Source organism: Vespa crabro, chromosome 2 (assembly GCF_910589235.1).
Source record: "Vespa crabro chromosome 2, iyVesCrab1.2, whole genome shotgun sequence".
NCBI classification, from domain to species: domain Eukaryota; kingdom Metazoa; phylum Arthropoda; class Insecta; order Hymenoptera; family Vespidae; genus Vespa; species Vespa crabro.
The window spans coordinates 6,298,799-6,321,273 of NC_060956.1; the positions used below are offsets into that span (position 1 = coordinate 6,298,799).

Below are 22,475 nucleotides of genomic sequence, written 5' to 3' on the forward strand. Positions count from 1 at the left end.
ATAATATAATTTTAGGAAATATGTTTCTTATGTATGTATGTATGTTTAAGTGCACATATTTAAAAAAAAAAGAAATACAAAAAAATATTCTTATTTGAAAAAATATTTTATTTCTGTTATACTTTCATTTCACATATAGAAAATTTCCTTAATTATATAATGAAGTTAATTTGTACCTTGATTTTATATACAATTTTTATGCATGTGTAATTACACTTTGTTATCAAAATTGAATAATTGAGTGAATAGGTACATTGAGTTTTTCTCGTGCCTTTAATTTAGTCAACTCTATTACCACTAAACATTCTACTATTTTTGCATTTACAGATTTTAATAAATTTACAGCTGCACCAATAGAGCCTATATGACAATATATTACAATATAATAAAAATTAATACTATTTACATTAATAATCAATAGATAAAAAAATAAAAAATTAAGTCTTACCTCCAGTTGCCAATAAATCATCAATTATAAGCACTCGAGTACCTTCTTTAACGCTTTCCACTTGTAATTCCAATGTGGACTACGTAAGAAATAAAGTATATATAAATTAAATGTATTAAAATAACAAAAGAAAAATTAATAAATTGCATATAATTAACCTCTCCATATTCCAAAGCATAGTTCTGACTTAAAACCTTTCCTGGAAGTTTCCCCTTTTTTCTGATTGGTATGAAAGGCTTGTCAATTTCTATACATACCATTGGACCAAGTAAAAATCCACGGGAGTCCAAACCTACAATCAAATCAACTTCAAGGAACAAAACATGTTCCACTAGCAGATCTCTCAAAGCTTTTAATGCAAATGTATTTTGGAATACAGGGAATATATCTCTGAAAATAAGTAATTTCTACAACATAATATATATGTGATAAAGAATAAATAAAAAAAATTACATGATTTTACAAGGAAGAAAATATGATTTCATTAAAAACTTTACCCTTATTTTATATAACTTACAAAAAATTAATACCAGGTTTAGGAAAATCATCATAATTCTTAATAGAATCCTTGACTAATTTTAATTTTTGAATTTTATCCATTTTTATATAAATGTCTATTTCTTTCACGAAAATAGAATTATCTTCCTAACGTTTCAACTTTTATGCTAATTTGATTTTACAATAATATATGGTTATTTGCTTGTATGTATCTAATTTATCATTTAACTACTATATATTATTTAATTATTATCATATTTGATCACTTTTGCAGTTAGAAGTTAAATAAACGATAAATTTTTAAATATGAATATATAAAAAGAAACGAATCAAAGAAAAAAGCAACAACAAATAAATTGTTTCACGTGATCCTCTTGAAGGTAATTGTAATACAGGAAATCTCGTACAAGACGGATATTACACTCTATAGAAATGCCGCCTTATATAAATTACGTTATGCGAAACTCAAATATCAAGTTGACAGTTATCTTAGAAAAGAATAGAAAAGAAGTTAGCTTCCAAATTATTTTTTAAATCCTCAGTATTTTTTTATTTACATATCTTGACTTGTTTCATTGAACAATTTATAGTGAGTTTTTGGAAGAGATTTTTGCGAAAAACACCGAGACACGTGAATTTTTTTTCGAAGGAAACACATTCTTGTCATAAATTCACTTACTTTGAGTTAACCCCCTCGAAAATCTTAAATGATAACTGAAGTCAGATGACATATATCATTTAAAAAGTATTTTAATTTTCTTTACAATGGTGTTATTTTAAAAATTTTGAGTAAATAGTTGAGTAAATATTTTAAACATTTTGAGAAAATACGTTTCGAAATGTTTGATTAAAAATATCTTTTATTTTATGAAATATTCAAAATGTCTATCACCAATCTCCAAGCAGTAATAAAATTTTTGTTCATTGTTATATCGAACATTTTACAGTATATCATATGTAGTAATCTAAATTCAATTTGTACCATTTTTATTATATTCTTCAATATATAATATATATATATATATATATATATATATATATATATATATATATAAATTTTACTCTTATTTATTATTAATAGGAGAAATTTTAAATTAGATTCTACCTTATATATTATAAAATATGTTATGAGGAAATAACAATAATAAGGAAATATTAAAGATACAATTATATAAGTACTATGTATTATTATCATTCAACAATGCGTATAATACGCTTATGCGTTTGAAAACGATTATAGAATATATTTACAAACATGAATCAGTGAATCAATGAATATATTACATCCAAATACTTTATATATTTGCATTGAATGCCTTGACATTTAAACATATTTTTTTTCCTTCATTATTTTAATCAATAAAAATGATTCTGCGAAGATCTTTTAATCTTTAACAATAACAAATTCTATATCTAATATATTTCATTTGATTAATTATTCCGAATGTTAAAAGAATGGCAATGCTTTCAAATAAACTTATTACCCTTTTCTAAATTTTCATTTGCTTGTGCGAATTACAAAATGTACATTTGTACAAACACCATGTAGTGTTAATTATCGGTATACAGTATTAAATAATTCTTAACGCATTATCATTCTGTATACATGTCTCTTGATAAAGTTTACATATTAATCAAAAACAAAGATCGATGATTATGATATACAACATACATCTATCATACGATGTATGGAAAACTCCAATTTCTCTTTATGACTAGCAGCTCGTTTCTGAAATTGTGTTTGATATTAAATTCAAATAAGATCGATTCATACAATGAATGATCCACTTATGAATTTATCAAACGAAATAGTTCCAAAAGTGCTGAAGCGATCATTCACACCTTAGTCGTGGCCAATAATTTAATATAATGCGCTTTATGCGTAATTTCAAATTCCTGGGCAGGTAAAAAGCATTGAGTTTGAATTCTAGGATGTCGAACCTTTCGTACAATATTTCGACCGATTACAACGAGCGCGATCAAGAGAGCACAAGTTGCTCCTACGATAGATAAAACAATGGCTTCTGTATTCTGTTTGAAACTTTGTACCTCAACGCATCGAGATCGACCACGATCGTCTTCAATAATACTAAACGTGATTGATTCGATATTAGCAAGCTCGTCTAGACTGGCGCATACTTTGTAACGACCTGGTACTAATACTTCGAGACTGATAAATGCCGAACTGCAATTCAATTTACATTTATGTATGGCCGTATCAGCATCAAAAACAACTATTGAGATATCACAAGACGAAGCATCAGATTTTTTTGAAGGTGATAAACTGACGTCTACATGTAAAGAACCTTGATCGGACACATTAACATGAACCGCTGTTATTCGGACATCTAAAGAATTTGTATTTGAAGGTTCCTGGTCCTGCTGTTCTTCTTGTTTGGTCTCTTCCAACGTTATAACGTCGCTACAACCTAAACCAAGGGATACGTCGTCGTATATCGTAGGAATTAACAGTACTACGCAATAACGATATTTATGACCAAGCTGTAAATTAAACGATGAAGGTGCTGTTACTGGCAACGAACAAGGATCTCTCATCATACGAGAATCACAATGTAAAGGATTGGACTCGGTTTGAACCTCGCTGTCACCTACTGTTTCGTAAATGATCAACGTGTCACAAGTATAATGTTCCGTACAAGGTTCTATGTTCCATAAAAGATTAATCCCAGTTAATTCATCGTAATGATACTCCTTTAAAGTGGCAAGAGGTACTTTAGTCATAGATGGTGTTGGTTCTCCGCATAAAAGACTTCCTGGCGAAACTTGAGTCAAAATTCCATTTTCCAAGGCAGGTGGTGTGGCACACACGGCGGAAGATTTGTCCTCATCGCTTAAACTCGAATTACTTAACCAAGTGGCAAATTCTAAAAGAGTACAATCGCAGTTCAAAGGATTATCGGAAAGAGAAAGTCGCTTTAATCGTAACTTAGTGGTCGGCACGTCGCTGGAGACCATCGTAATTTCATTGTCGTCTAAACGTAAATCTTCGAGACTTTTCAATGGCACTACTAAATCAGCCGTCAACGATCGTAAAAAATTATGTGTTAGATCTAGAGTTGTCAATTTTTCTAAATGTGCCAAAGACGCGCTCGAAACATCCACTATACGATTATTAGCTAAATCTAATCTGGTCAATGTAGATAAATGCTTAAACGAGTGATCCTCGAGAACGTCGATCTGAAACATAAGACATATGTCGTCTATTGATCAGAAACAAAATACATATATGATAATTATCTTTTCATGTCACAAACCTGATTATGACTGAGGATGAGATAACTTAAATTTCTAACACCGGTTAATGCTCCTTGCTGCACATTGATAAATTCATTCTCGGATACAGTAAGAAAATGCAAACTTGGCATCCATGGTAGAAGATTTGGTCCCATTGGTCCCAACAATAAATTACTCGAAAGATCGAGTTCTTCCAAATTTTTGAGACCCCTTAACGCAGAGAGAGCCGAAATGCTGAGACGATTACCTCGCATTCGTAAAAATCGAAGTTCTGGAAGTGCCGCGAAAGCTTGCGGTGATAATTGCGAGAGTAAATTATCGCATAAATCCAGATACGTTAAATTCGACAAACCCTAAAACGAGCGATATGAATATAATAATACTTGCGAACGTTCGTTAGTAAACTTACGTTGAACGAATCTGCTTCTAATGTTTTCAATTTATTATGAGAAAGATCCAATCGATCTAATCCAACAAGATACTTTAATGCCGATGTTGGAATGGTTTCTAAAAGATTATTAGGAAGTCCAAGAGCCTGAAGGGGTTTAGCTAGAGCAGTAAACGCATTTTCATGAACGCGTCTCAGTTCTCCGCTAGAAATGACAAGTCCATGTAGGCCAACATTTTCGAGGAAACGTGCTGGCAATATAGAAATTCCTGTAACAGTTACGTCCAAAAGAGAAATGGTCCCTGCTTTACTACTTTTTAAATGTTCACTAATCACCTAAATTGAAGCAAACAAAAGAAGAAATTAAATTTTTCTTAATAAGTAGATTTTATAATAATAATAATAATAATAATAATAATAATAATAATAATAATAATAATAATAATTATAATAAAAATTAGTATTACTTGTAAAGCTGTTCTTTCACCAGTACATCTAAGAGTATGTGGAAAATCACAAGAACATTCAACGCTTGTTTTCGTAATATTAGGACATTCCCAAACAGAGTCGGACATAAACGACATTGTTGAAACTTCTTTTGAATCTTTTCCACTCGAAATACTTGACAAAGTTGTTACGGTCTCAATGCTCTCTCTCGAATTTATCGTTATCAATGTAGAATCTACCATAGATATTGTCGTTGAATTTATTATTGTTTTATCTGTACTTGTGGTTACAGTAGACGTCGTCGTAGATATCATTGTAGATGACCTAATTGTTGATTCATTGTTCCTGCCGTCAAAACACGACGCTGTCATGATTGTGGCCAAAATTATTAAACTTCGAAATGTCCTCGGCATTCTGAAAAATATAATTATTATTGATATTAAAAAGAAACTTTCAATAGATGAATTATTGAAGTGATGTCGATAAAACAATCGATCTCCTTATAACTTCATTATTTTCAACTATTTCATTACTTTTTCGCTAAAATAACCTTTTCGGTAATCAAACTCTATAAAAATTAATTAACAAAATTTTTCAAGTAGTTACTTTCCATTTTTTTTGTTAAATTAATTAAAAATCGATGTCACATAATTATTACAATGAATTATGGCTCGTCACAAGATGTGATTTGGAAAAATTATTGGAATTGGATAGAGATTTACAAAAATGCAAACCTATAAAGCAAAGAAAAAATGCTTTAAATCATGCTCTAACTCTTTACATAAGGTGTTTTAATCATTAAAATTTATTTTGTGAAAAAATTTGTTCGAAAAAAATTTCTTTTAATCTTACGTTTCTCTATCTATTATATATACATATATAGATATCGAGATTTGGTAAGAAGACTCGTGATATGTTATAATCAAATGATCCAAACGCAAAAACGTGAATTAATTAAAAAAATAGTTGATTGTGCGATTGGTCGAATGCTCCAGTGTAAAAGAGAAGTTGTTAAATTAGATTGCTCTTATTTTCAGTATATAAAATATATTTTATTCTAAGATAATTTTTATTCTTAGTTTAATTTTCATTATCGTAAATCGTATACGAATTCTCAAGGTGGCCAGATGATGTATTATGTCAATTAAAATTAACGCCAGATGACGTAAATACCCCTATCTTGATAGTCGATAAAAATCATGCATTAGAACGTAGAGAGTTAATCGAGGAGATGAAAAAATATGAGGGCAAAAAACGTACGTTTCAAAATGAAAAATTGAAATTGGTCAATTTTCAATATTTTTTTAATTTTTCTACAAAAAATTCTAACATCATTTATATTGTCCCATCCAATACTATACAATTATATATAAAAACAATATAATAAAAAAAATAATATAATAAAAAATATGAAAAATATTCGGATGGTCAATTTTCGATATTATTTTTTATTCGAGATTCTGACATTACTTATCAATGCAACTCAACATTACACAATTATATATAAGCAATATATTATATATATATATATTATATTATTTATTTAGATATAAAATATTGAAAATTCATAACACTTTACTTATAAGTCTATTCCAATAATTTGTCTCAAAGTTCGAACGATATTCTTTTTCGTCAGATGTATCATATATTATACCGTATATTGCAGCTCTTATAATACAAGAGCAGAGACTTTCGCAAGTGATGACGGAAACCGAAGATATCTCGTCAAAAATGCAATTAACACGTAAAAAAAGATTCAAACCTACCGATACCTCACCGAAAATTTTAGTAGAAACGTCTGAGCAAAGGCTAGCTAAGGAAGCTCGAGAAGCTCGAGAAGTTGCTGAAAAGGCTTTACATGATGCAGTGCTTTTGATACAATGTCATGAAAGAGCTAGAGTTGGACGTCGTATTGGTAAAGAAGGTAATTTAAAGAAAAAAAATCTCTTTTTATAATTCGTTATTTTCTTAAAATACTTAAAGTATTATATACATTGCCGGTGGCGAAAAATTTACGTGTTTTAGAAATTTTTTTTCCAGGAAGGAAGTAAAATTAACTGAAAAATTAATAATTCCAACATTGATATTTTATTTATACAGACAAATTTTTTCCATCCAATTTGGTCACATACAGGTTTTTGTGTCAACTTCTGCACGAAAATCCAAGTAGCATCCTAACTTCTTGCGTAGAAATGCAAAATTATTAAAATTTCATTATTGTCTTGTAAAATAATATTGTAGCTAAGGACAATCGAATTATCTTAAAAAAAATGTTAATTTTTAATATTTTTCCAATACGTTTAATGAAAAATTAACATTTCTTTCAAAATGGCCTAATTTTCTTATTTTTCATAAATTAAAAAATTTGATCCGATAGCCCTTAATTTAAACATTATTTTACAAGACAGTACTGAAATTTTAATAATTTTGCATTTCTTCAGGAAATTAGGATGCTATTCATAAAACCCGGATTTTCGTACAGAGATTTACGCGGTAACAGATTACGAAATCTATATATAACCAAATTGCGTAGAAATTTTTCGACGTGATAAATGTATATAATTTCTTAATACGATATTTTTTATTTTGCTTTTTTTTTAATTTATATTTTTAATTTATCATAGCTCTACTAATGTATGAATATAAGAAAAAAGTTAAAACCGATGAGACAGCTCCATTAATAAAAGTCGATAAGGAAACATATAGTAAAGCTATCGTCATTATACAACGTGCTTGGAGAAGATTTGCAGCCCGAAGAGATATTAAAAGAAGAATCAATCATTTAGAAGAATTATTAGATATGACGATACCAAGTTGGAAACCTCAAGATATTTCTAAAAGAGACGAAGAAAATTTTCAAAGGAGATTAGATATTATACCGATTTATGCCGCAGAAACTGAAAAAATTATCCAAGATGAATCTATCAGGGTGAGATTTTCGATTATAAGATTATGATTATGATTATTTTTCAATTAGTAACCAGAGAAATTTTTTAATAACATTAAAAATTTCCAAAGTTGTTGAAAATAGTGGGGCCTGGAATGATAGAAGATATCACTGATGAAATTCATGAATGGTTCATCGTCTGGTACGATACGGTTGGATATTTTGACGTTTATCCACCAGCGGAGTTAGGTGGTAGCATTCTAATAGTTACCGGACAAACTATGGATCCAGAGGAATATCTTATGCAGCAGATGCAAAAGCTGATAGAGGCAAAAACAAAAAATAAAGAGGCAAAAAAACCAACGAAACCAAAACCAAAAAAGCAGAAAACTGTAGAAGGATGGTTTATGCCGGAAACTCCACTATTTACCTGTTTGGAAACAGCTAATAATGAATTTATCGAAAATTGGAGTTATCGAGATGAATCTTCTAATCCGTTATTAAAACCTTATCTCGATTTAATAACCGATAAACTTTGTTACGAACTTCAATTTGAAATGCGACTGATTGTTGACGAACTTATGAGACTCGAATTGGAGAAATTGAACGAAGCTTTGTTAAAAGATTATGCCTCCGGTAAAGTAGATATTCCTGAGATGCCACGTGCACGTATGTATTATCATGAAAAAATAATTCGTTAATAAAAATGATATGATCGATTTAACAAAAAAAGAAAATATTATTATTATTATTATTATTATTATTATTATTACTATAATTATTATTATTATTAATTATAATCAGAAAGACTACGAAAAAAGGATCGAAAAAAACCCAGATCAAAAAGGGATCGTTTAGCTAATATTCCTATAACCGAACTTTTTAATGAATTAGTACAACAAAATATTATACGAAATTATCCAGAAAGAAGTTTGAACGATTGGTTCGGTGACTTTCGTTACCAAAATTACGGTGCACATTCCGAATTTCAAAATCGGTTAGGAGACATCAAACAAATTATCATGGAGTATTGCGTATTACCCCTCTCTTCTAAAGAAATACATACAGTAGCACCCTTAATACAATCTGTTTGTATCTGTGGTTTACCTGGATATGGTAAAACATTTTTAGTCGATGCAATTTGTTCAGAGGTCAAATATTTACTTTTTTTTTTTTAAATAAATCTAGAAACGCATATAAAAGGTAATACTCTAACTAGTAATTAAATATTGACTCTGTCCAATAGGTTGGTGCAACCTTATTCGACATGACACCATTGGTATTGATTGATAAATATATTGGTAAGAAAAACGAACGAAGATTAATGGATATCATTGGCAAATTAAGTCGCATTTATCCACCTTCCGTAATATTTATCGATGGTGGCGAGAAACCATGGTTAAAGAAAGTCCCATTAAACGAACGATATATTAAACCAAAACGATTTGCTAAACATCATGCAAAGTTTATCAAAAGTATCAAACCAGGTGATCAGGTAATAATAGATCTTTTTCTATTAAGTCTTTTCAAAAATCATTTAAGAATTCTTATAATCGATCGTCATCGCAAAAAGATTTAATCACATATAATCTTATCGATGTTTGCCATTAATGGATTTATTTTCTAGTTCGTAGTTCGTGAATGGATATTTTATGTAAAATAACCATTCCTTCTACTTTCTCAAATCCGACCAAAAAATAAATATCAAACTCGATATGATTGGTAATTCGCCCACTTATAGAAAGAAAAAAAAAAGAAAAGCTCTTATTTTTGCTCTTTCTTCAATATGAATGAACTCCAGTCAAACGAGTATCACGGGTCCAGTCAAGCAAGACTCTTTTTTCTCTTTCTTTCTCTCTTTCTTTCTCTCTCTCACACACACACACTTTTTCCTTTTATTATTTCAAACGCCTCGATGGTCCGATGCTGGTCATCAATGAAACACCTCCTACCGGTATATGGAACAACCAGAACGTAGGTGGTAGCGAGTTAACGTAGAATTTAGAGTGTCAGAAATTCCGGACAGTTACTGTTACCTACTGGCGTAGCACTCGTAAGACGTGACTTTTTTTTCTTTTCTTTTTTCTCCTTTTTTTCTTCTTTTCTCAACATTCGCGTCTTGTCTTATAGAAAGGTGTATATACAAGAGATAAATGTCTTTTTCGTTTAATTTTACAAGACAAGCTTGGTTATCCGAAATATTTTATTTAAATATTTGTATTTTTTAGATTTTGTTCCTGACTGTTTCTTCCGAACCTTACAAAGCGATGGGTGGATTTATGAAGGTTCACAATGTATTTATAATGATACCTCTAACCGATTACAATACACTATACATGTATTATAAATATTTATTAATGAAATATCATGGAGTAGATAGAAACATAGATGTTTCTTGTCTGGCTAAAATGTCCGTTGGTATACCTTTGGAATTTATAAGAAAATCTATCGAGAACGTATTATCGTTGAAAAGAAGAATCATATTGAATCGCGAACCTTTATCGCAAACGGAAATTATGGAAGAAGTGTGGAAATACGAGCCGCTCTCTAAAAATATCCTTGAAAAATATCAAAATTTCGAAAAGAATACTCCTCTTGGTAAAAAGAGAGAGATAATGTTAGCCAGAGAGAAAGAAGAACAGGATAAAATTGATGCTTTAAAAGCAATGAAGAAAAAGAGACGATGATAGCTAATATCGATAGAGTATATTAGATTGAAAGAAAATTCGAAAAATCAAAGATCGAGTGGTTCCTTCTTTCTCTTACATATTGGCGTTCTCCAACGCTCTAAAGAAGTCCGGACGCGAAACTGGTTTTCATCTTTGGAGATGTTGAAAATGCTGAGAGCATTCATTGAAAAAACAATCAAGAATCGATGCAGGTTGGTTACCATGAAAGTTGTCGTTACGTGGTTATCGGCTTCATTATTTCTTTATCTGTTCATTTGAAATATTATATCTCAAATCTCTCAAGAAATTTCGCTTATGTAGAAAATCAAGAAATGATATTGAAGGTCCCCGTCGCATGAAAGACAAAAAAAAACATAGAAAAAAGAAAAGCAAAAAAAAAGAAGAGAAAAAAACCACAAGAATATTGAATTTATCGTGCATGTATGTACAATGAATTATAACCGACATAAAAAATGGTCGTATTGAATTATCTCTCTAAGGAAACTTGATTCCCGTCTCTCGACTACATTTAATTTAGCAATAGGTTAAAATAATTGATGATGAATGATAAGTAAATTTCAAATGAATATAAATAGAAATGAAGTATATTGAATATTTTCGTTCGTTCTACGTTCTTCGATCGAAATGCTTCGATCTTTCATAGACGAATCGAATCATCGAGTTGTCTTAGTCGCAAGAAGTAAAACGGGTAGATGGGAATACGAAGAAAACTAGCGGAAAGATGTCCTGTTTGCGATTTGACTGTCCTTTACTCACTGGAGATCTGCAATGGTGTGCGTAAAGCTACGCTTCGTCCTTTATCTACTGTGCCCCTGTAGTTTCTCTTTTCTGTAGTAACACGCACCCGTTTCCCGCGCAACAAAGGTGGTAAGTTTTTCGCGCAGGCGCGATAGAATACCGCGCGAATATACGTACATACATAGTGCGTAGATAAAAGACAGAGAGAAAGAGATAAAAGAAGCGAGAACACACCTGAGAATAGTGGTAGTAGTATATTCTTCCAAGACGATGATCTTCTTTTTATATGTTTTCTTCTTCTACGTTTTCCTCTTCTCTCTTTCCTTCTTTTTTTCTTCTTCTCGTTTACCGTAAAAACACGAGTAGGACACTTGAAAGATCGCGCGCGAATTTTAGAATAAAAAGGAAATAAAAAGGAGAGGAATATAGTAGCGGCAATAACGCCGATGAGAACATAACGACGAACACATTATCGTCTTCCGTTTTAACGGATAACAACACGCGAATATAAAGGACGCAAAATCAAAGGTATTTGAAATTGAATGAAAATTTGACGGCGACGACCACGACGACGACGACAACGACAACGACAACGACAACGACGATGTTGATGACGATGATGATCGCGATAACCACGATCACGATGATCGTGAAAGGACGTCGTGCTACGGGACACTGTGCATCGAGCCATGCGATGCCGTCGTTCGTTGGGAGCCTCCGAGAGAGAGAAAACGTGTCGCCTCCGCCGTGTCCACGCGGTGGGGACCGCGTATCTTGCCGGTAACCTGCGTCCGTCCGTCTCTCTGTGTCTCTCCGCGTATCCACATAGCATAGCCATGTATGGAACACGAGACGACGTTCTCTCTCTCGGCCCTTACGCCCACTTGAGATCACCGTTGCTGCTCACACGCCTCGCGCCTACCTTCCTTCCCTCCCACCCTTTTCCCCTTCGCATATCCTATCTCTCTCGTCAACCCACCTTCCTTTACCTTACCTTCCCCTACCCACCCTTTCCTTGCCTGACCCTGCCTCTACTTGCTGTCCGATGCATGAACAGGTATCGTCTCACAGGTTGACAACGTTGATCGACCTGCGAATAATCGTGACATTCATATTTTCAACAGATTCTATAGATTCTAAAAAAAAAAAACAAGAAAAAAGAAAGAAAAAGAAAGAGGAGTTTCATTATCATCCTCTTATATCATCCTACGAACAAATAATATACTTTACGATCTATTAGAATCAAACATTATTATTTTGTCGCGAACAACATTATAGATAATTAAATTCGTTTTTGAATATAATCATTCGATTTTGTAAGATTTATGCAAAGACGTTTCCATATTCGAATTCATTTTTTTCTGAAATATTTAAATTTCTGTCAGAATGAACATTATTCCCGTCTAAAAAAAAAAAAAAAAATTAAAAAAAATTAAAAAAAACGGAGTTGCGCGAAAAAAAGCGCGGCATATTTAGAAATCTTTACTCCGAAATAAATGGCCTTTTTTTTGGATATTCATATAAAGTCTTTTTTCTTGTTTTTAATGAGTTTTTTTTCCTTATATATGCATTCGTACAGATAAAAGAAATAAGGTAAGAGAGGAATCAATTTGAAGGTCTTCGAGATCCTCGTGAAATGCTTTTTGATATTGGAAATCGGTGCGTTCCGTTACGAAATCACGTAAAACCGGGCCTCTACGCCTACGCGAGTAGAACTAACATAGCTATAGTAAAAGAAAGTTCGACTTCTTTAACAAGTCAAAGGTGTTTATTATACAACGAGAAAAAACTACCTAAAACTTTAATATTAACTATCAATGTTTTTTTTTTTATTATCAATATATAATTACATTTTATAGGTAAAAAACAATTATAATTGAAAAAATATTAGTATTGATTTTACATTATTAATAAAGCATAAAAACTTATGTAAATTATCATTTTTATATTTACGTTGATTACATTTTATATTACGTTGCGTAGACGAATTATTAAATACGTATATTCCATACTTACAATAATATTTATTCAATACACATAATTTTATGAATGAAATTTTTGACTTATTTAAAAAAAAAAAAAAAATGTAACTTTCATTATTCACATTTAACCTTCCTATGAGGTATTACTTACACGTTCGCAGAACACGTGGGAGTAAAACCAACGCAATATTGTTGCAGTTATTCTTACCTTTCATGCTCCAACAGTTTCACTATCGCTTTGAAAGTACCTCGGATGTTTCATAGTCCTTTCGTTGAATAATATTTTGTTTTTCGATATTCTTCGTTATTTTTTTGTTTTTTTGTTTATAGTAAATTTATAGATATGAAATTTTTATTCGGGTCTTATATGATATAATTTTAAAATTATGATATAAAACTATTTATAAAATTATATATATAAAATTTATTAGATTAATGCATTACTTATTAGATTAATATTTATTATCATGAAATTGAATGTTAATAATACTTAAAACAATAGGAGAAATATTGATAATTAAATAATATAAAACTTTTTGATTGCACATTCTCGATAATTCTAATCATAGTTATCGATAATGATTATTTCTTAAGAACTCAACGGAAACTCGAATGATTCTATGGGAAGCCAGTTGTTCACACGCTACTGTACAAAGAACTGCAAGTGCATCAACAAAAACCTGCATAGTCCGAACCGGCTGTATCGAAGCTAGTCGATCAACCTGCTTGTATGTATATATCTACTATAAATTCATGTACAGTTGTTATCAAATCTATTTGCACTACAGAACAGATAGAAAGAATATTATTTATGTTTTTACCTGATGGTATATATATATATATATATATAATTTCTTATTACACATCAAATATTAAAAATTTTCCATTAATGACATCAATTAATATAATTACGGTATAATTATAATGCGATTCATTTACAATATAAATTTTATATCACGTTATACATAATATCAATACAATAATTTGCACATGCAGTTACACACATAAATAAATATATAACTGTGCATTTATCCTTTGTTTATACACACGCTTGAATGCGTCTACAAATTCACATACAAATATATTACAAATTCAATCGTTTATATCCCTTATAAGAGATTAATTTTTTCTTTTTCAATTCAATAACGACATTTCTTATTTGCATCATTAACTTGTTCCATTATGTCAATATAATCTTTAATGTCAGACATGTATCTCCTTAAAAATTTATGATCTTTTTTCACATTTGTAAACAACTCTCTAATATCATTTTCTCTGTAATAATAAAGAAAAATATATAAATTGATGTAAATTAATTTATCATAAATTATTAAAACATTATACTTTTCTATAAACTCACATTACTGTACCCAAAATACAAACGACCTTGATGTTAGATGAATTTATCTTATCAAATAATTTAACTTTCATTGTAATTTTCAATATAATGTCCATACATTTACTTCTTGATATAAACGTTATGCTAAAATAAAAATGAATAATTATTTTTAAATTATTAATGTAATAATAATATAATTATTATAAATAAAATTATTACCATTCGGTATCTATTTCCATTAAATTCATATCTTCTAATTGTTTTAAATCAAATATAAAATCTAATATTAACTTCACATCTTCTGAAATATGATTTAATAAAGGAATAATATCCTTCTCATATTTATACAACTGAGAAATATGTTCTATATTTATTTTCTCTTTTATTAATTTGTGCGCTATACTTAACAGGACATTTTCATCATCTGTCAATGATTAATATGGTATATTTAAAAATATATATGAGATCTATTACTTTTACAATAATTTTGTTTACTTACCTTCTAGACGTGAAATTACATTAATATCTTTGATCATACATGTGTTGGTATCAATATCGTTTTGGGTATATATTATTATCAATAGAGATGTAGAGATAAAACCAACTACTATCATTTGTTTATCTATATTCTCAAAATATAAATCCCATATACAATCGTTACTAAAATAAACAAAAGAACATAAATATCATATTTTGACATTTTTTCTATCTCCTATTTAGATATTAATCTATAATAATTACCTATGCATATGGATTTTTAATTTTTTTACTATCAAAGAAAATTTATCTTCTTGAAAATTATTGTTTTTTCCAATATTTTCTTCCAACACAACATGATTAACTTCTTCTCTTGAAGAGTTATTATCATAATTTTCTGTTACATTCATGCTGCATGTTAAATCTTGATTATGAAAAAATTTATTAGTTAGCATTTGTTTAATTATATATATATATATATATATATATATATATATATATATATATATATATATATATATATATATGTATGTTATTAAAACTATTAAAGTTTATTTTACCTGCCACATCAGCTGTTGGGATAATATTATTTTCGTCAATATATGTTTTATTTTGGTTATAAGTAAAAATTAATGTTGGTGACAATACATGTGATCTACAAAGGACCTGATTGTTACTACTATGATCATTGATGTGTTCATTTATATCTATGTCTGAATTTTTCTTAGATTTTATTATATACGTTGCTGAATTGTTCTCAACATTTTTCTTTGCTTTATGTAATTGTTTATCTGATCCAATAACTTCTACTTCAGTAGAAGTATCAATTAGTCTTTCATTGTTAATACTATTTTCAAAAATATTTTCATGAATTTCATTAATTTTATTTGAAACTATGTCTGAATTGTGTTGATTATTCACTTCTTTATTAATCATAATATCATCTACTTGGGTATTATTATCTTCGTGATAACACTTGAAATAATTTTCAGATTGTTTCACAATCTGTTTATTTTCAATGATACATTTTTCAAAAGATTGCGTATTCATTGCTTGTGCATTAACAATATCAACTACTGAATTCATATCATTTTCTCTAGATTGTATTTCTTGCTGAACTTCATGTATTGTCTTGACAAATGAATCATCTTCTATCATGTCTGCATACACAAAAGATGATATTAATGAAGTTAAAGCTTTTACCGGTTGATTGTCGGTGCTAATATTTTCTGTATTTTCAAAATCATCATTACAATATGTGGTGGAAGAAATGTATGTATCATCTGCTGCTTGATCTGCAGATTTATTAATATTGCTATTGCTATTGTTAAACTGAACATTAGTTTCTTGTACAGTTTCACTCATTGAATGATTCTTTCTTGTTTTCTCGTATATGGAATCTAATATACAATCGTGTTTTTCTAATTTTTCATTTTTATTTGAAATTTCATTTATTGGATTATTACTTTTATTTTGTAGTAAACTGTAATCTCTATTTTCATTTACATGTTTTGTTGTAATATTTTCTATTATATCATTATTCTCATTTGTATATTTAAATGTGTTATTATTTTTTATTGTAGTATCAACAATTTTATTTGAAGTAATTGTAAAAGAACTTGGATTAGAATATACAGGTGTAGTAAAGTCCATAGAATTCTCTTGAGATGACCCATGTTCAATTACATCAATCTGCTTCTCGTTTGTATTTAAATTATTTTCTATATTTTCAGAAGATTTTTCTAAATTAGGTAATATTGGTAAATTAGCTATTGCATTAGTAATTTCCATTGACATATTTTGAAATATCTTTGTGTTAGGTGACATTATGTCTTGATTATTCCTAGGAAAATTCATTATCACATCTTTTAATTCTTGAGAATCATTCTGTAAAATATTTAAAGATGATAGTACGTGCAAAGGTTCAGTAATTGCCATTGATTCGTTTTGAAATATTTTTGTATTTTCTGATGATAATCTAATTTGGTTTGACATTGTACATGCATTCATTTTTGTAACTTGGGGTAATTTTTCTCTATCTATATTATGTATTACTTGAGGTAAATTTGTTGCAGCTACAGTAAATTCCATTGAATCATCTTTTAACTCTGTCTCACTATTTATGGCAGAGCTTTGATAATTTAAAGTATTTGTAACAGTATCTGTAACATCATTAACTTTTGTTGAATGAGGCAATGAATAAATTCCTTCTGTAATATCCATTGATGCATCTAATAACTTAGTCTTGTTAACAGAATTAATCATACTTCTAAAAAATCTATTATCATCTTCTATTTGAGGTATATTTTTATTCATCAATTTTTGTTTTTTATTCATAACTGAAGTAACCATCATTGTGTCATCCATTGAAGCATCGTGAAAAAAGACTGTTTGATCTGTAGAGTTTCTCCTACAGGTCAATGGAATAGCACATGTCATTTCCATTGGTGCATTTTGAAATATCTGAGTTTGGTGATTAATCATATTCTCATCATTCATAAGAGCACTTGCCTTTGAAAATTGTTGTTGCAAATCAAGTGGTTCTTTTGTAGATTGCAAGCATTCTGTAAACTCTAATGTTTCAGTACAAAAATATTGTGTTTTATTTGATATTGTATTCATTTCATTTGTTGAATTTGATGGAACATTAGATTTTATGATAATATTAGATATTGGTATGTTTTCTTTCTCTTCTAGTACTTGTTTACACTTAACAGGTAAAATATTGTTGGACTTCATAAAAGAAGGTATTTCTGTGACCTCCATAGATATATCTTGAATACAAGTTTTGTTCAAGTCCGAACCTTCCATGTTATTTAAACTTGATATGTTATTGTGAACATTTATACTCTTATGACCACAGATATTTATGTTGTGATTTGATTCAATTAAAATATTATTCCCTTCATTGTTGCTTTTACTTTGATGTGCTAAAGATATTGATTTGTTTAATGGAGTTTCTTCGGTATATATTGATTTTAAAGAACCCATTGTAACTAGACACTCTGTTAACTCTAAAGAATCATTCATTAAATTTCTATTTTCACTTACTATCATATCACTACTTGTAGAATGATTGTTATTAGTACGAGTTTCATGATTCTGATTATTTAAATCAATTTGTCCTGTATTTTGATTTGATGATTCTTCATACGAATTGTTCCACAAGGTTCCTTGTTCTACTGAATCAGCAAACTCTCTATTTAAAGAATTATACATTACTGTGTATTTAGACATATTATATTGAAAACATTAATAGATAATAATAATTAAAAAAAAATTGCATTTTTATTTAAACATAAAAAATATAACTTACTTTACATGATTCTTCTCTGCAAAACTAACCCGTCGTTTTAGTTTTGATGTAACTGGACTTTCTTGATTTAAGGAAACATTAGAACTTACATGTTGCAATGGTTGTCGAAGTGCTGCTTTAAGAATCTGTAAATTCCAAAAAATTATACAATTGTTACTATAAAAACGAAGTAGATACAGTATCGTTTTTCAATTAACAATGCTTTCACTTACTGAGGATTGTCCAGATCCACTTTTTCTAGACTTGGGACGTACCCTGATATAGAAAATAAGAAAATTAAATTTATGTTTATATGGTAAGGTAAGTATAAAAAAAATCGAACAAATCTACTACGAAATGATATGTTTCTGAGCCACAAACCTTACATATCATTTAAATACACAATGTAAATATTTCATTATTTCACGAGAAAACAAATATTACGAATATTTTGTAATGTACAATTTCTATAAGACACTGAAAATACCTATACAAGGCAATATATGTATATAATATATATATATATACCTACATTTCATTACATCTGACTTAAAAACAATTTAAAATCAACAATATTAAACAGGAATGTCAAAACCGTTGACAAACTTTACTCCCGCGCTCTTTGGTTTAATATTATGTAGTGTTTCCATATTCGCAATTTTCTCGTATTCTTGAAGAATCTATTGCGATATCTTGTTGCTATAACCAATAGGAAGAAAGAACAATTGTGAATCATCCAATCAAACATCTGCTATTGAATCAATATAATTCACTAAATAAGGTTACAATCCGATACGTTTAGAAATGTTATATCTTGTAAAATTTAATGAAATTTATTTATTTATAATTCATTTATTATAAAATTAAAAAATTTTCTTTTATACAGATGAAGAAAGTACTTGAAAAATTCTAAACTTGGCATATTATATTAATTCAAATTTGAAATTAAAAATGATCACTTGAAAATGGGATTTTATTAATATATAAATAAATACGTAATCTTTGACCAATGATACACCGCCAAATCGTGATTCCATTTATTAACGTCCACATAAATACGTTATCTCGGAGTAAATGCATTATTAATTGATTCTCGTTTAATGTAAAATTTCATGTAAAGTAAAAGCTAAAGAATTTTACAAAATTCTTTATGGAAGTTAAAGAATCGATTAGGTGTTACAATTTTAATTAAATTCTAAAGGATCCAAAGACGAATATAGCCTCGGCAACATCGCTTCTTGATATCATTGTTTTCATATCTCGAAGTGCAGATAGGTGACTTAGGTCAGATATTGTGACTAAAGAAATCCAACATTGTATAATGATGGAAAGTGATACTGTTAAATTAATAATAAAAGCGCCCAATCAACAAATCAAAGATCAACTTATAAAATGTGATATCGGGTGGAGCATCGGTCGTCTAAAAGAATATCTTTCCGAAGTTTATCCCAGCAAACCAGTAAGTTTTTATTATTTTTATTTTTTGCTTGATATCGTGAAACCTTGTGAAAGTTACAGATCTTTTAAATCTTAGTGAAAGTCAATTAATCGATTAATTTCATTATTGAATGTTAATAATTTTCTCTAAGGATATTTATTTATTAATTTATATTAATATAATATTTATCTCATATGTAAAATTTATTTATATAAAATATATACATATATATATAATATATATACATATATTATATATATACATATAATAAACTGATGTTGCATTTCTCATAGGAAAGCGCGGATCAGAAATTAATTTATGCTGGTCAATTATTGAACAATTCTTCTTATTTGAAAGATATTTTAAGACATTGTGATGATCTGGAGGACCAAGCATATACTATACATTTAGTATGTACTTCTCAAAAAAATTGTGCCAATAAAGTATTTGATCGAACACAAGTTAATGAAAGTGTAAATGTAAATTCAGCCATAAGAAATAATGTTGACTATATCAGAACTAATAATATTCAAAGTCAAAATCAAAGCACAAATAACATTATAACTCAACCTTCTCCAACACAATTGTATTCTATGCAACAATATTTTGATCCTCGAAATAGTCAACAAGTAGCTTGGATGCAACAAGCTTATACACACTATTTCACACAGTACATGCAATTGTAAGTAATATTACATTTTATATTTTATTATACTACATTACTATATATGTATAATTCTAATTGTTTTTGTTTACAGAATGGCAGCACAAGGAATCCAGTTACAAAGTACTATTCCTTATGTTCAGCAAATGAATATTAATCCAAATGAAGTTACACAAAATACATATATGAATAACAATAACAACAATAATAATAACGTTAGAGATAATCAACCTCAAGCGGCAGTGCAAGATGCAGCCGATATTAATGCAGGCAATAATAATGCAATTGGAGAGGATGGTGTATTTAATCCAGATTGGCTAGACTTTTTTTATATGCTATCCAGAATCATTATTCTCTTTAGTATAGTGTACTTTTACTCATCTCCACTCAGATTTCTTATTGTTACATTCTTGGGCTTTGTAATATATTTGTAAGTTCTTTACATATTATCTGTAACGAATTATAACTTTCTATTTTCTAATAATGGATATTTTGTTGTAGGTACCAGAGTGGATTTTTCAGATTACATATTATATATATGCCTGAAAATAATAACGTACGTCCAGACAATAACAATCAAGTATTACAAAATGAAGGAGCAGCTCCACAAGTTGCCCCTGCACAACAAAATGGTCAAGTTCCAACGGTACAACCAGAGGCTAGAACAAATGCTAATGAGGAAAATGAAGAAGAAAGACCTGGTGCTCTTGCTTTCACATGGACATTTTTCAGTTCGTTTTTTGCCTCTCTTATTCCAGATCAACCAAACGTCATTTAATTTTCTATTATATTGTTATGCTTCATAATTTGTTCTACCTGTTGTTCCTTCATTTTAAAATTCTTGAAGTGTCATTACAAAACCTGAAGAGGTGATCTCATAATCATATAAATTGGAGAAATATTTCAGTGTGAATTTTAACTAAAATTATGATTAAATCTTGAATTATTATTTTAAATAATTTCTTATATAAAAGCTATTCATCAAGTCAATGATTAATGTATATGACTTTATTTAATATTTTAGTTAAAATGTTTCTGAAATTAATCATCTTACACAAAGTTTATTCATAGGGACGGGTTTAACATGTATAATTCAATGAGATTCCCTCAAGGTTGCTACACAGATTAATATAGTTACATTCAAAGAAGATTCTACAAAAATTGGTTATAGCTGTCTTCTCTTTAAGGAAGTTATAGGCTTATCCCAAAGTTATTAGGAATTTATTGTAAAATACTTTTTTTATGTTTGTAGTAATATAAATATACAACGAGAGAAAAATATATAGTGTATATAAATATTACGTTATACAAACCTGTATATACATATATATATATATGAACATGTGTACTTAAATATACATATGTATATATTATGTATATACAGACTTACCTATATATATATACATATATATATATACATACATATAAATCTATTGTAGAGCTTGTAACATATTAAATATAAGATAAAAGACACACAATGAAATTGGATGCCTTTTTAATTTTTTAAAAAGATTGTTGAAATGCGCAAATACAATAAATATTTACTGCAAACTGCAATATATATCATTATTGAAAATACATTTTAAAGTTACATATATATATATATATTTTATCGTTATTAGTATTCATTTTATAGTAATACGTCAAAGAATTATTTAAAATTTTTTATTTTATTTTATTTTTATAACTGAAAAGCAAAACAGAAAATATAACATTGAAAAATTTTGTACGCATATATTACGCTTGCGTACAAATGATTTGTCTATAATGTAAAATTCTACAATGAAAATTTTAAGTTTCTTTTGAAAATTTTTAATCTTAAAACAAACAAAATAATTCAAATATAAATTATTTAATTTTATTTAAATGAAATTCTCTTTTAATTATTTTGAATATATATTTATATTTAAATATACACATATATTCAAT

The 22,475-nt window shown here is 28.7% G+C and overlaps 5 protein-coding genes across 6 annotated transcripts; 2 read left to right on the forward strand and 3 right to left on the reverse strand.

Annotated features, from left to right (window-relative positions):
• Positions 1 to 87: 87 nt before the first annotated feature.
• On the reverse strand, positions 88 to 1,324 carry LOC124433083 (adenine phosphoribosyltransferase). Its single transcript, XM_046982648.1, has 4 exons — positions 966 to 1,324; positions 607 to 838; positions 449 to 527; positions 88 to 360 (listed from the first exon to the last, which is right to left on the reverse strand). Exons 1-4 carry the CDS (start codon positions 1,046 to 1,048, stop codon positions 224 to 226), a joined length of 531 nt encoding a protein of 176 aa, XP_046838604.1. The 5' UTR covers positions 1,049 to 1,324; the 3' UTR covers positions 88 to 223.
• A 746-nt stretch (positions 1,325 to 2,070) lies between these two features.
• On the reverse strand, positions 2,071 to 12,486 carry LOC124421893 (leucine-rich repeat-containing protein 15-like). Its single transcript, XM_046957582.1, has 5 exons — positions 11,586 to 12,486; positions 5,057 to 5,450; positions 4,611 to 4,925; positions 4,222 to 4,554; positions 2,071 to 4,144 (listed from the first exon to the last, which is right to left on the reverse strand). Exons 2-5 carry the CDS (start codon positions 5,447 to 5,449, stop codon positions 2,783 to 2,785), a joined length of 2,403 nt encoding a protein of 800 aa, XP_046813538.1. The 5' UTR covers position 5,450; positions 11,586 to 12,486; the 3' UTR covers positions 2,071 to 2,782.
• Positions 5,677 to 10,610, forward strand: LOC124422084 (IQ and AAA domain-containing protein 1-like). The gene is made up of 9 exons (XM_046958026.1): positions 5,677 to 5,822; positions 5,920 to 6,072; positions 6,156 to 6,292; positions 6,703 to 6,960; positions 7,661 to 7,965; positions 8,055 to 8,586; positions 8,728 to 9,074; positions 9,170 to 9,418; positions 10,152 to 10,610. The coding sequence occupies exons 1-9, from the start codon at positions 5,677 to 5,679 to the stop codon at positions 10,608 to 10,610; spliced, it is 2,586 nt and encodes an 861-aa protein (XP_046813982.1).
• A 1,781-nt stretch (positions 12,487 to 14,267) lies between the features above and the next one.
• On the reverse strand, positions 14,268 to 19,062 carry LOC124421684 (metacaspase-2-like). Of its 2 annotated transcripts, none has more exons than XM_046957149.1 (9): positions 18,977 to 19,062; positions 18,678 to 18,720; positions 18,466 to 18,590; positions 15,710 to 18,348; positions 15,414 to 15,573; positions 15,172 to 15,332; positions 14,892 to 15,096; positions 14,694 to 14,816; positions 14,268 to 14,608 (listed from the first exon to the last, which is right to left on the reverse strand). In XM_046957149.1, coding segments are annotated over exons 1-9 (3,594 nt in total). In that variant the 5' UTR covers positions 18,979 to 19,062; the 3' UTR covers positions 14,268 to 14,472. The 2 variants fall into 2 exon arrangements, with proteins under 2 accessions (XP_046813105.1, XP_046813104.1); XM_046957148.1 differs by having other exon boundaries at positions 18,973 to 19,046.
• Positions 19,063 to 19,463: 401 nt separating this feature from the next.
• On the forward strand, positions 19,464 to 21,827 carry LOC124421685 (homocysteine-responsive endoplasmic reticulum-resident ubiquitin-like domain member 2 protein). The gene is made up of 4 exons (XM_046957151.1): positions 19,464 to 19,903; positions 20,176 to 20,564; positions 20,641 to 20,976; positions 21,048 to 21,827. Exons 1-4 carry the CDS (start codon positions 19,766 to 19,768, stop codon positions 21,322 to 21,324), a joined length of 1,140 nt encoding a protein of 379 aa, XP_046813107.1. The 5' UTR covers positions 19,464 to 19,765; the 3' UTR covers positions 21,325 to 21,827.
• Positions 21,828 to 22,475: the final 648 nt, after the last annotated feature.